General features: G+C 44.4%; 1 protein-coding gene across 2 annotated transcripts in view; it reads left to right on the top strand.

Moving 5' to 3' along the window:
• The window catches only part of LOC122264143 (uncharacterized), a 25,970-nt gene that overhangs the window by 11,813 nt on the left and 1,657 nt on the right, over positions 1-12,500 (top strand). For both annotated transcript variants that reach the window (XM_086534186.1, XM_086534185.1), the window contains exons 2-4: positions 3,847-6,360; positions 7,189-7,355; positions 12,035-12,179. In XM_086534186.1, the coding sequence (XP_086390312.1) occupies positions 3,875-6,360; positions 7,189-7,355; positions 12,035-12,179 (2,798 nt within the window). In that variant the 5' untranslated portion in view covers positions 3,847-3,874. The remainder of the gene's footprint in view (positions 1-3,846; positions 6,361-7,188; positions 7,356-12,034; positions 12,180-12,500) is intronic.

Below are 12,500 nucleotides of genomic sequence, written 5' to 3'. Positions count from 1 at the left end.
ATGTGTGTGTATATATGAATATATATGCATATATATGTGTGTGTATCTGAGTATGTATATATGTATATGTATGTATGAATGTGGGTGAGTGTATGTGTATGTGTATCTGTATGTGTGCACTAGTGTGTTCGCGGGCATGTATGTGTGTGTTCGAATATGTGTTCATGGAAGTGTGTGTATGTTTATGTATATATGTATGTATGCATATATATGTGTGTATGTGTATGCATGTGTGTGCATATGTGTATGTGTTTCATGTGTGTGTGCGTGTGCGCACGTATGCGTGTGTATGTGTTTATGTATGTGTGTTTGTGTATGTGCATGTATATATGTGTATGTGCTTCTGTGCACATTTCTGTATGTGTATGTATGTGTGTATAAGTATATGAATGCATATATATGTGTGTAAGTATATGTATGCATATATATGTGTGTAAGTATATGTATGCATATATATGTGTGTAAGTATATGTATGCATATATATGTGTGTGTGAGTGTGTGAGTATGTATATGTATGTACACGCACACATATATATATATATTTATATATGTAAATGTATGTATATATGTGTCCATGAATGTGTATGTAGGTATGTATGTATGTGTGTGTGTGTGCATGTGCATGTATGTCTGTGAATGTGTTTGTGTTTGTATGTGAATGTGTTTGTGTGTGTGTGTGTGTGTGCATGTGTTTGTGTGTGTGTCTCGGTATGTGAATATGTTTGTGTGTATATATCTATATATTCGTATGTGTGTATGTATGTGTGCATGCATGTGTGCATGCACTTGTATAGGTATATGTGTGTATGTGAGTATGTACATATATATGTATGTATATACATGTGTGTGTGTGTATTTGTGCGCGGGCGTGTGTGTGTGTGTATGTATATATATGCATTATTGTATGTATGTATGTGTGTGTGTTCGAATATGTATATATACATGTATATGTATGTGTTTATGTAAGTGTGTGTATCTGTATGTATGTATGTGTATGTATATATATATGTGTGTGTGTGTATATGTGTGTATGTACATATATATATATATATATATATGTATGTATGTATGTATGTACATGTGTGTGTGAGTGTGTATATGTATGTTCGCGTGCGTGTGTGTGTATGTATGTATATATGTATGTATGTATGTGTATGTGTGTGTTCGAATATGTATATATACATGTATGTGTATGCATATGTATATATATGTTTGTGTGCACGAGTGTATATATATATATATATATATATATATATATATATATATATATATATTAAATGTATACATATATGTGTGTGTGCATGTATGTGTATGTTTATGCATCTGTGTGTGCATATGTGTAGATATATGTGTGTTTGTTTATGTATGTGTATATGTGTGTTTCATATGTGTGTATTTGCGCGTGCGGGTACAAATGCGTGTGTGTGTGTTTATGTGTCTATGTATGTGTGTGTCGGTGTGTGAATGTGTCGGCGTGTCAGTGTAAATGTGTTTGTGTGTGTATGTATGTGTATGCATTTAAGTGTGTGTGTCTATGAGTGAATGTGTTTGTGTGTGCATGTATGTATATATGTATATGTTTGTATGTGTGTATATGTGTCCATGTGTGTGTGTATGTATGTATATATGTGTGTTTGTGTGTGTACTTGTGTGTATGTGAGTATGTATGTGTATGTGAATGTGTGAGTGTGTGTGTATGTGTATATGTATGTGTTTATGTATATATTCGCGGGCGTGTGTGTGTATATGTGTGTAAGTATTTGTATGCATATATATGTAAATGTGTGTGTGTTTGAATGTGTTTGACACTAAATGAATGCACAAGCCAAATATTAATTGCCGGAGATCTGTTATTGCCCGCCGATAATACTTTGCCACCAAACATTCTTGAACATTAATTGAAATCTATTAACCATAATCAAAAACTGTGCAGAAGACATCTAAGACTAGCTTGGACAGTCATAATTAAATATTAACCAGTGGTTTACAGTTAATTGAAATATGTTGATTCACTTACTTATCCAAGACTGGTGTTGTTTTTTGACAAAATACAACACACTTAATTTAAACAGATTTATCTCTCCAGTATACGTTCGCACTAAGTAACCCCGCGTCTAACAAGAAACATTCGTCCAAATTCGAAATTTTACATGCACAGCTTTATAGTTCATTAATATAGAGTAAATACATATTCTATTGAAAAAATAATATCAACAGTTCCATACTAAAGCTTGCAAAAACACATTAGGAGGCAATAATGACTAAAAACAACATGAATTAAAAACAACAGCTTTTAACATATCAAATAAGTTGCAAGTACTCTTTGCATGTAGTTTAATAACATTCAACAACATTATTGATACCCTGCAGTTTACATTTGCATTGAATACTGTATGGTACCCATTATTTTGAACAAGTTTAAGATAAGCAAAGATTTTTGCATCTCCTGTATGAACATCTGATATTCTGCGACTGTTCCGGTGGTGCAGTCAGTAGGGCTGTGATAACAGACACTAAAACATCAGTACCTTCACACATAACATGCATGTTATCACTGGCTGACAAAATTCCTGCATCGCCCTCGTCCCCTGCATGTTTTACAACTACTCCATCTTGCGCCAGGCGTTGTCCTAACATGGAGTTACTGAATTACATATTTTTTATCATTTTGGTTGCTGTCACTATAACAACTCTCTAATTTAGTGATTATGGAAATAGGGGACACGGCAGTTTTATATATACCACGACTAGTTTAGAAAATGTCTTCACAGGCACAAAAGAAGTTTCCTCAAGGTTGTCATTTGTTTTGGGACATTCTGGGACTGATACCGACATAATGAAGTGATAAAACAGGGTTACTGGCTGATATGTTGTACTTTTGTCAAGATTTACTGGCCTAAATGGCCGCACTTTCTGCGGTAAGAGCATGAATCATTTAAAGTAATTCATTTTGATAAAATAATACTAGGTGGACGAGCTACAAGAAGGTATGCATTAGGCAAAAGTGGTACGTGGCCGACGTGGAGGACGAGCTCGGACCGCCACAACCTGCCAGGTCGGGAGAAGAGTTTGCAAATATCCATAGTTACCACATTTAAATATTAATAGTTATATATATATATATATATATATATATATATATATATATATTTACATATATATTATATATATACATATATATAAATATATAATATATCTATATTTATATTTACATATATATATAAATATATATATATATATATATATATATATTTACATATATATATATATTTACATACATATATATATATATATATATATATATATATATACTTTTTTTCAAATTACCAGTGATACAGATAACATTTATGTGAATTTCTGAACTTCATTGGTCAGAGTGTTACCCACCTGCCAGGTTAAGAGAAGGGCCTGTAAATATTTCTCTTACCGACACAGTAATCTAAAATTGAATAATGAAAAAAGAATCATATATTCTACCATACCGCCCCCGAGTTATCGAATGATATGGCCTAAATTATGAATAAAATGCTCCTCAAATAACAGGAAAACTAAAAAAAAAAAAAAAAAAAACTGTAATAAATTCGGATAGCCTTTGATATGATTAAATAGTTTTAGAATGTTCAAAGCTTGACAAGCTTTATGGCTCTCTTTCTATGTACTTATACTGTAAAAGTAGTTTAGAAATTCAAATACCTAATGTTATATATATCGCCAAAGCAAAGAGTTATATGAAAACAGTTATTCAAGTCGTTTTGGAGACCGGCAATGTAAAATGAATACCTAGCTTCTTATATATACAAGCAACAGTTGCAATCAATGTCCAATTTTACCTTTGTTATTTGCAGAACCTGAAGGTGCAGTCTGTGCTCAGCAATGATGGCAGCAAATTCCGCATTTGCTTTTAAGAACCTGGAGGTCCGTCAATACCATCGTATATCCGAAATGGTGAACGAAACCGCCAGAGAGCCTTTGCAGTATGTGTTTGAGAAGAACATCGCAGGGAAAAGTCCAACTGAAGATATTGCCAATTTTTACATGCGGAAGGGAGCAAAGAAGATGAGACTCAATGAGACACAGAGAGAAACTGTGAAATCAGATCCAGAATGCAGAAATTTCGATATTACTCTTCTCTACGAAATTATACATAAAAATGGATACAAATTAAAACCTCCAAATAATCCCACCTGGTATGCTCACGGAGACACCCTTGAGTATAACCTGACAAATATTAAGAATTTCCGTAATGCTGTTTCTCACCTAACCTTTAGGGTTGATACTCTTAAAAAGTTTGAGGATAAAGTCCAGGAATTGACAAACATCTTGAGGGACACCTGGAGAAATATTGGGATCAGGTATGGTGAAGATCTCAATAACAAAGTGATGGAAATGGAAAAAGCAATCTACAGAATCAAAAACATGCCTTTGGAAGAAGTGGACATCAAAAGTTATAAACACACGCTCCTTTTCGAGAACTTGCAGAAATGTATGGATAATGAGGGTAAGAAGAGTTTGAAAGAAACATACATGAAACATTTTGGTATTGCACCTGATGTCTCACTGCTGGAAGGCCACCCAGGCGAATCAGGAAAGCCTCAAATACTGGAAGTATTTACGGACATGGAATGTTCTAGGCCAACGGACAATGTATTAGAAAGAGAAGTAAGATACAAAACCTTACTTTCTAAAACTAGTAAACCACCAAAGGAGATAAAGGGGAGTACTCTCATTGTTCTGATTGGTATAGCAGGAGTAGGGAAGACTACTCTGACAAAGAAACTGGCATTAGACTGGGCCAGCAGCACCATCGCCGTAGAGTACCTGAAAGATTATGACTATGTAATCTACATGCAGTTCAGGGAGCCAAAAATTAAAACTTTGTCTGAACTCCTCATAGCGTTGATGCCAGCAATGAAAGGTAAACTACATAAAAAGGACTTACTAACATTGATTGAAGATAGGACCATCCTATTTGTCTGTGATGGGTTTGATGAAGAGAATTCCAAATCAAAGAGATTATTTAAAGAGATTCTAAACTTTGGAAAAACTCATCACATTACCGTAGTTTGTTCTACACGACCGTCTCATGTGCAAAATGCCAAATTATTGATGCCTAGTGAATTCACACTCGAAAATGTAAGTGTGCTTGGCATACCAGAGTGTGAGAGAATTAATTTCATAAAGAATTATTTCAAAGTTTTCAATCCTGATGAGGAGCCAACATCCCTGTTATCTTTTCTAAAGAAGACTACCATACGTTTGCAAGATCACTGGCGCCTTCCCTACAACCTAGTGTGTCTTACTTACTTATGGGTAACTTCTCCTGATAGAGTGAATAACTTAACAACAGAAACTGAACTATTTAAATTGACGAACGAAGAACATAAGAAAAAGTTGGTTAAGAGGTTATTTGAGAAGGATTCTGGAACACTGACTATTGATGATCTTGAGAGGAACATCAGTGAGTTCCTGAAAACACTCCAGCAAGTGGCTCTCCGGACACGTCTCTCAGGTGATGTCATTTTACCCAAATCCTCCTTGGGGATTCTTAAGAAAGAATGCCTTCCAGATAATTTTTCAGAGGAAATTCTTAGTTCCTTTTTGGTAGAGAATGTATTGTGGACAGATCTATCATCGCGGCATTACAGCTTTCACCATAATAGACTACAAGACTTCTATGCAGCAAAGAGCATCTTTGATACACTGGTTGGTGGAGTGCCAGACACCCAGAAAGCTTTATTACAAACCCAGACGACTTTGCAAAACTGTAACATTCCAAAGGATATGATAAAGACGATTCTGAACACCATGAAAGTTCAGCTAGATTCCTTGGATCACCTTCCACCTTGGACAATTAGAAAAATCCTAGAAAAATCTACGGGAAAATCTGAGGTTAAGGATCTCTTGCAGAAATCTCAAAGGGTGCTTATCCACCTAATGGGAATCATGAAGTATGAAGGGAAATCCCTCAAAGAAGACATGGTTAAAGAGGTGGTGGATTTACTAGGTGAGTCGGGAATTAAAGGCGAGAGGGAGTGGCTGGACCTATTGGAAGAAGTGAAATGTGATGAAGATTTAGTCCACTATATACTCTCGAAGATGAACATGGATACAGATAGTTTAATGGTGGAAGATTCACACGTGAGAGCCTATTTGCTCCTCCTTCCGTGTCTCTCGCCGGAAACAAAAGAAGTTACGATAACCATTAGGCAGAGAACTGAGGACGTGCCTGGCATTGAGGAACTCTTAGAGGCACTGTATGACAAGCTCTGGAAGCAGGTTATTGTTTATATGTGGCATGACTTCTACTACCCTTGCGACGTCATCCAAATAGATTGTTCGCTCTGCAAACTCTTTTCCAGGTGAGGTGTTTTTGTATTCACTTGAACTTAACTAATGTGATTCTGCTGCTACTCATATTTGCCATATCATTTTTTAATGTTTCAAGCCTCTTTCCTTGTTAAAAGATAAAGCATTAGGCAAGATTTCTCTCAACTTTAGTACAAACCTAGCAGTATTGAAACTTTGAGAGATAGTAAATTTACATTACATGTGCCCTTTTTCATATTTTCCATTTTAGTCTTCTTAATCCTGTATAGTAAACAAATATATATATGGTATATCACACCGCAAAGAAAAACATTGTCAAAGGCTAAATGAAACATCACAAAAGTGGGCCTTCCTACTCATCACTTATTGTGCTGACACTATACTGAATTATCTAGATGTCCGGTTACATTGTCTCATGTTAGTATATCAGTGTCTCTTTTGTTGTAGCAGAATTCTTGAATGATAGTCTTTTACAGAAAGTTCTTTTTTGGAAGCTTCTTTTTAATCATAGTTTTTTTTTGTGCAATGCAGAGACGGCAATTGCGAAATCTCGTGGTTTACAATACACGAAAAAAAGTTCAAGAAATAGTGTTCATTGTTTTTATGAGAACATACATGTGCATGGATTTCAGAATAGGGCTCAGAATCGCAACAGCAAATGGCTGTAGGATGCAGTCAATCAAGTAGATTCTAAAGATTTTACTTCTTTGCGGCTAAATTTACCTGTCCCATGGAAATGGTGTGAAATTAAGGTGCCATAATTTATTAGGCTATTTTCTAGATTTTTTATGGTAGGGGTGCTAGCTTATACGTTTGTTTCAAACATACTTCGGTTGAAGACAACATGTATTTATTTACAGGTGCAATATGATCGAGTTTTTGGGACAGGTGAGCAAAGAAACACTTAAGTCTCTGCCAAAGAGCTTAAGGAAGCTGTACCTTTCAGTAGTGAATGACGACCACTATAAGAGTCTGGCGCCAGTACTGAGGGATTTGTGTCATCTTTTGCCTAACCTCAACATTTTTGGTGAGTCACCAAGTCGTAAGGTCTCTTCCGAGATAGTTTTTTTTCTTCATCTTCGATATTTAGATATGAAGGTAAATACTTTCCAGTTGAACACCACATCCAACTAGTGAATTAACGATGTTATGTGAAAGGAAGCCTGTTTCATTAAAAAGCCGAGAAGCACATCGCCCTCGGCCATTATCTGGGGGACTAATACCCCGCTTCCAACACCTGAACAGCCAGTGGCGGGATGTTTTTAATTATTTTTTTTTAAATCATGAAATCATATAATTTCATTCTTTTTATATATTATTGTCATTTGTCTTTTCTGACGTTTTTGTTTGCTTTATTTCTTCCTCGCTTTTTTCTCTCGTCATTTGATCACATCGCTCTCCCTCCCCCATCCTTTCTCTCTCCCGTCCTCTCTCTCCCTCCCCCATCCTTTCTCTCTCCCGTCCTCTCTCTCCCTCCCCCATCCTCTCTCTCTCCCGTCCTCTCTCTCCCTCCCCCATCCTCTCTCTCTCCCTCCCCCATCCTTTCTCTCTCCCGTCCTCTCTCTCCCTCCCCCATCCTCTCTCTCTCCCGTCCTCTCTCTCCCGTCCTCTCTCTCCCTCCCCCATCCTTTCTCTCTCCCCTCCTCTCTTCTCTCCTCCCCCTTCCTCTCCCTCCTCTTCCTCCTCTCTCTCTCTCTCCGTCCTCTCTCTCTCTCCTCTCCCTCTCCCTCCCTCTCCCTCCCCCCCCTCCTCTCCCTCTCCCGTCCTCTCTCTCCCTCCCCCATCCTCTCCTCCTCCTCCCTCCTCCTCCCCCCCCTCTCCTCTCTCTCCCTCTCTCTCTCCTCCCTCTCTCTCTCTCCTCCCTCTCTCTCCTCTCTCTCCCCTCCTCTCCTCCCTCTCTCCCCTCCTCCTCTCTTCTCCCTCCCCCATCCTCCTCTCCCCCTTCCTCCTCCCCTCCCCCTCCTCTCTCTCCCCCCTCCCTCTCCTTCTCCCCCCCCCTCTCTCTCCCTCTCCCCTCCTTCTCTCCCTCCTCCCTCTCCTCCCTCCCTCCTCTCTCCCATCCTCTCTCCCTCTCCTCTCCCCCCTCCCTCCTCTCCTCCCTCCTCTCCTCTCTTCTCTCCTCCCTCCCTCCCATCCCTCTCCCCCTCCCTCTCTCTCCTCCCCTCCCTTCCCCCCCTCTCTCCCCTCCTCCCGTCCTCTCTCTCCCTCCCCCATCCTCTCTCTCCCCCCTCCTCTCTCCTCCCCTCCCTTTCCCTCCTCCTCTCCTCCCTCCCCCCGTCCTCTCCCTCTCTCCTCCCCCCCTCTCTCCTCTCTCCCCCCTCTCTCCCTCCCCTCTCTCTCCTCCTCCTCTCCTCTCCCTCCTCCCTCTCCCTCCTCTCCCTCTCCCCTCCCCTCTCTCCTCTCCCCCTCCTCTCTCCCCTCTCTCCCATCCTTTTCCCTCCTCTCTCCCTCTCCTCTCTCTCCCTCCCTCTCTCTCCCCTTCTCCTCTCTCTCTCTCTCCTCCCCTCCTCTCTCTCTCCTCTCCTCCCCTCCTCTTTCTCTCCTCTCCTCCCCTCCTCTTTCTCTCCTCTCCTCCCCTCCTCTTTCTCTCCTCTCCTCCCCTCCTCTTTCTCTCCTCTCCTCCCCTCCTCTTTCTCTCCTCTCCTCTCTGCCTCTCTCTCTCTTCCTGACTCCTCTCTCTCTCTCTCCCTTCTCTCTCCTATTATCTCTCCCTCCCTCTCTCTTCCTCACTCCTCTCTCTCCCTCCTTCCTCTCTCTCCCTCTCCTCTCTCCTCTCCTCTCTCTCTCTCTCCCTTCCTCTCTCTCCCCCCCTCTCTCTCCTCCCTCTCCTCTCTCTCCTCTCCTCTCTCCTCTCTCCTCCTCTCTCTCCTCTCCTCTCTCTCTCCCCCCCTCCTCTTTCTCTCTCCTCTCTCCTCTTCTCTCTCCTCTCCCTCCTCCCCCTTCTCGTCTCTCCCCTTTCTCTCTCCTCCCTCCCCCTCCTCTTCTCTCTCTCCTCCCTCCCCCTCCTCTTCTCTCTCTCCTCCCCCTCCTCTTCTCTCTCTCCTCCCTCCCCCTCCTCTTCTCTCTCTCCTCCCTCCCCCTCCTCTTCTCTCTCCTCCCTCCCCCTCCTCTTCTCTCTCTCTCTCTCCCTCTCTCCCTCCCCTTCTCCTCTTCTCTTCCCCTCCTCCTCTCCCCTCCCCTCTCTCCCTCCCTCTCCTCTCCCCTCTCCTCTCTCTCCTCCTCTCTCTCTCTCCTCCTCTCCTCTTCCTCCTCCCTCTCCTCTCCCCTCTCTCCCTCCCCCCCATCCCTCTCTCCTCCTTCTCCCTTCTGTCTCTCCCCTCTCTCTCTCTCTCTCTCTCCCCTCCTCCTCTCCCTCTCCTCCCTCCTCTCTCTCTCCCTCCCTCTCTCCCTCTCCCCCCCCTCTCTCTCTCTCTCTCTCTCCCTCTCTCCCTCTCTCTCCCCTCCTTCTTCCTCTCCTCTCTCTCTCCCTCTCCCTCCCTCTCCTCCTCTTCTCTCCCCTCTCTTCCTCTCCCGTCCTCTCTCTCTCCTCTCCTCTCACCTCTCCTCCCCTCTCTCCTCTCTCCTCCCCTCTCTCCCCTCCTCTCCTCCCCCCTCTCCCTCTCTCCCTCTCTCTCTCCTCCCTATCCCCTCTCTCTCTCTCCCTTTCCCTCCCCTCCTCTCTCTCCTCCTCTCCCTCTCTCCTCTCCTCCCCTCTCTCTCTCCCTCCCTCCTCTCCCTCTCCTTCTTTCTCTCTCTCTCTCTCTCCCCCTCTCCTCTCCTCCTCTCCCTCCCTCCCTCTCCTCTCCCTCCTCCTTCGCTCCCTCCTCTCTCCCTCCACTCTCTCCTCTTCTCCTCCTCCCCCCTCTCCTCCTCTCTTCCCTCTCCTCCTCTTCCTCTCTCTCTCCTCCTCGTCTCCTCTTCTCCTCTCCTCTTCTCCTCCCTTCCCCCCTCCCCCTTCCTCTCTCTCTCCTCCTCCTTCTCCCTCTCCTCCCCTCTCCCCTCTCCTCTCTCTCCTCTCTTCCCTCTCCTCCTCTCCTCCTCTCTCCTCCTCTCTCCTCTCCCCTTCTCTCCTCTCCTCCTCCCCCCTTCTCTCTCCTCTCCTCCTCCCCCCTTCTCTCCTCTCTCCTTCTCCTCTTCCCCCCCCCATCCTCTCTCTCCTCCTCCCCCTCCTTCCTCTCTCCCCCTCCTCCTCTCCCTCCCCCTCCCCTCTCTCCCTCTCTTCCTCCCCTCTCCCCTCCCCCCTCCTCCCTCCCTCTCCTCCTCTCTCCCTCCCCCTCCTCTCTCCTTCTCTCCTCCCCCTCTCTCCTCCTCCTCTCTCTCCTCTCTCCCCTTCTCCCCCTCCTCTCTCTCCCCTCCTCTCTCCTCCCTCTCCTCTCTTCCCCCCCTCCCTCTCCCCATCCTTTCTCTCTCTCCCCTCCCCCATTCTCTCCTCTCCCCCTCTCTCTCCTCCCCTCCTCTCTCTCCCCCCTCCTCTCTCCCTCCCCCTCCCTCTCCTCCTCTCCTCCCTCCTCTCTCTCCCTCCTCTTCTCTCCTCTCTCCCTCCTCTCCCTCTCTCATCCTCTATCTCTCTCCTCTCTCCTCTCCTCTCTCTCTCTCTCCCCCCCTCCTCTCTCTCCCGTCCTCTCTCCTCTCTCCCCCCTCCCTCTCTCTCTCCTCTCTCTCTCCCTCCTCCTCTCCTCTCTCCCTCTCTCTCCCTCGTCTCTCTCTCTCTCCTCTCTCTCCTCTCTCTCTCCCTCTCTCTCTCCCTCTCTCCATCCTCCTCTCCCTCCTCTCCCCTCCTCTCTCCTCCCTCCCCCTCCTCTCTCCTCCTCCTCTCCTCCTCTCCTCTCCTCCTCCTCTCCCCACTCTCTCTCTCTCCTCCATCCTCTCTCTCTCTCTCCCTCCTCTCTCTTCTCCTCCCTCCTCCCCCTCTCCTCTCTCTCTCCCGTCCTCTCCTCCTCTCTTCTCTCCTCTCCCTCTCTCTCTCTCTCTCCCATCTCTTCCTCTCTCTTCCCTCTCCCCCTCTCTCTCTCCTCCTCCCCTCTCTCTCTCTCCCTCCTCTCTTTCCCTCCTCCCCCTCTCTCTCCTCTCCCCGTCCTCTCCTCTCCCTCTCTCTCTCTCCTCTCCCGTCCTCTCCCCCTCTCCCCCCTTCTCCTCTCTCTCTCCCGTCCTCTCTCCTCCCTCATCCTTTCTCCTCTCTCTCCTCCTTCTCCTCCTCCTCTCTCTCTCTCCTCCTCTCTCCCTCCCTCCCCCCTCTCTCTCTCCCTCCCCCCCTCTCTCCCTCCCCCCATCCTCTCTCTCCCTCCCCCATCCTTTCTCTCTCCCGTCCTCTCTCTCCCTCCCCCCCTCCCCCGTCTCTTCTAACTTTAATGTAAGACAAGTACTAGCTATGCATTTATTTATATCTTTATAATTATTGTGGTGTTTCTTATTGTGTTGGTTGCTATTCTTATTTTAGTGTTATGTGGTCATTATAGAGTATGTATTTACTATCATTACTACCATAAGTATCGTCACTAAAATGGCCGTCGTTAGATTATATTGTTATTAACATTAACTGTCTCTCAGATAAACTGTAATTCCAATTATTTTTACATTATCATTCTCCATTATTCTTAACACTGCTATTTTCTAGATTTGAACTTATTTTATTGCATTGGCATCATTATTAACAATATTATCATTGTTATCGTAGTTATCATCTTAATGATGCCCTTTGTAAGGCCTGTGTTTTCTCTCCACTTAAAGGCATACTAGTGGGGCCGACAGTCACGCCTTCCTGCCTGGAACCTTTGCCGCGAGTAAGGCAGCTAGGCCTCAATTTGGACCCCCGCGTTGCCGGGGTCGAGTGGGCGTGCAATGTTGCCAAGGCGCTGCAGCCTGCCCGCAAAGAGTGAGTGTCAGGGCGAGGGAGACTGCCAGTGGGAGAACAGGCGCGGATGGGGGGGGGGGGGGGGGGGAGACACGGGCAAGACATTGCTTGTGTCTTGGATATGTGAGAGAGAGAGAGTGAGTGAGTTGAGAGTGAGAGTGAGAGAATGAGAGAGAGAGAGAGAGAGACAGACACAGAGAGAGAGAGAGAGAGAGAGAGAGAGAGAGTGAGTGAGTTGAGAGTGAGAGTGAGAGAATGAGAGAGAGAGAGAGAGAGAGAGAGAGAGAGTTTTGCTTTGAAGGTAGAAACAGGCCACTTAAGTGGACTTATAACCTAAATTTA

Source organism: Penaeus japonicus, unplaced genomic scaffold (assembly GCF_977035675.1).
Source record: "Penaeus japonicus unplaced genomic scaffold, GWHDUDI00000001_assembly GWHDUDI00000040, whole genome shotgun sequence".
In the NCBI taxonomy this organism is placed as follows: Eukaryota; Metazoa; Arthropoda; class Malacostraca; order Decapoda; family Penaeidae; genus Penaeus; species Penaeus japonicus.
This window is presented reverse-complemented; position numbering and strand designations above follow the sequence as displayed.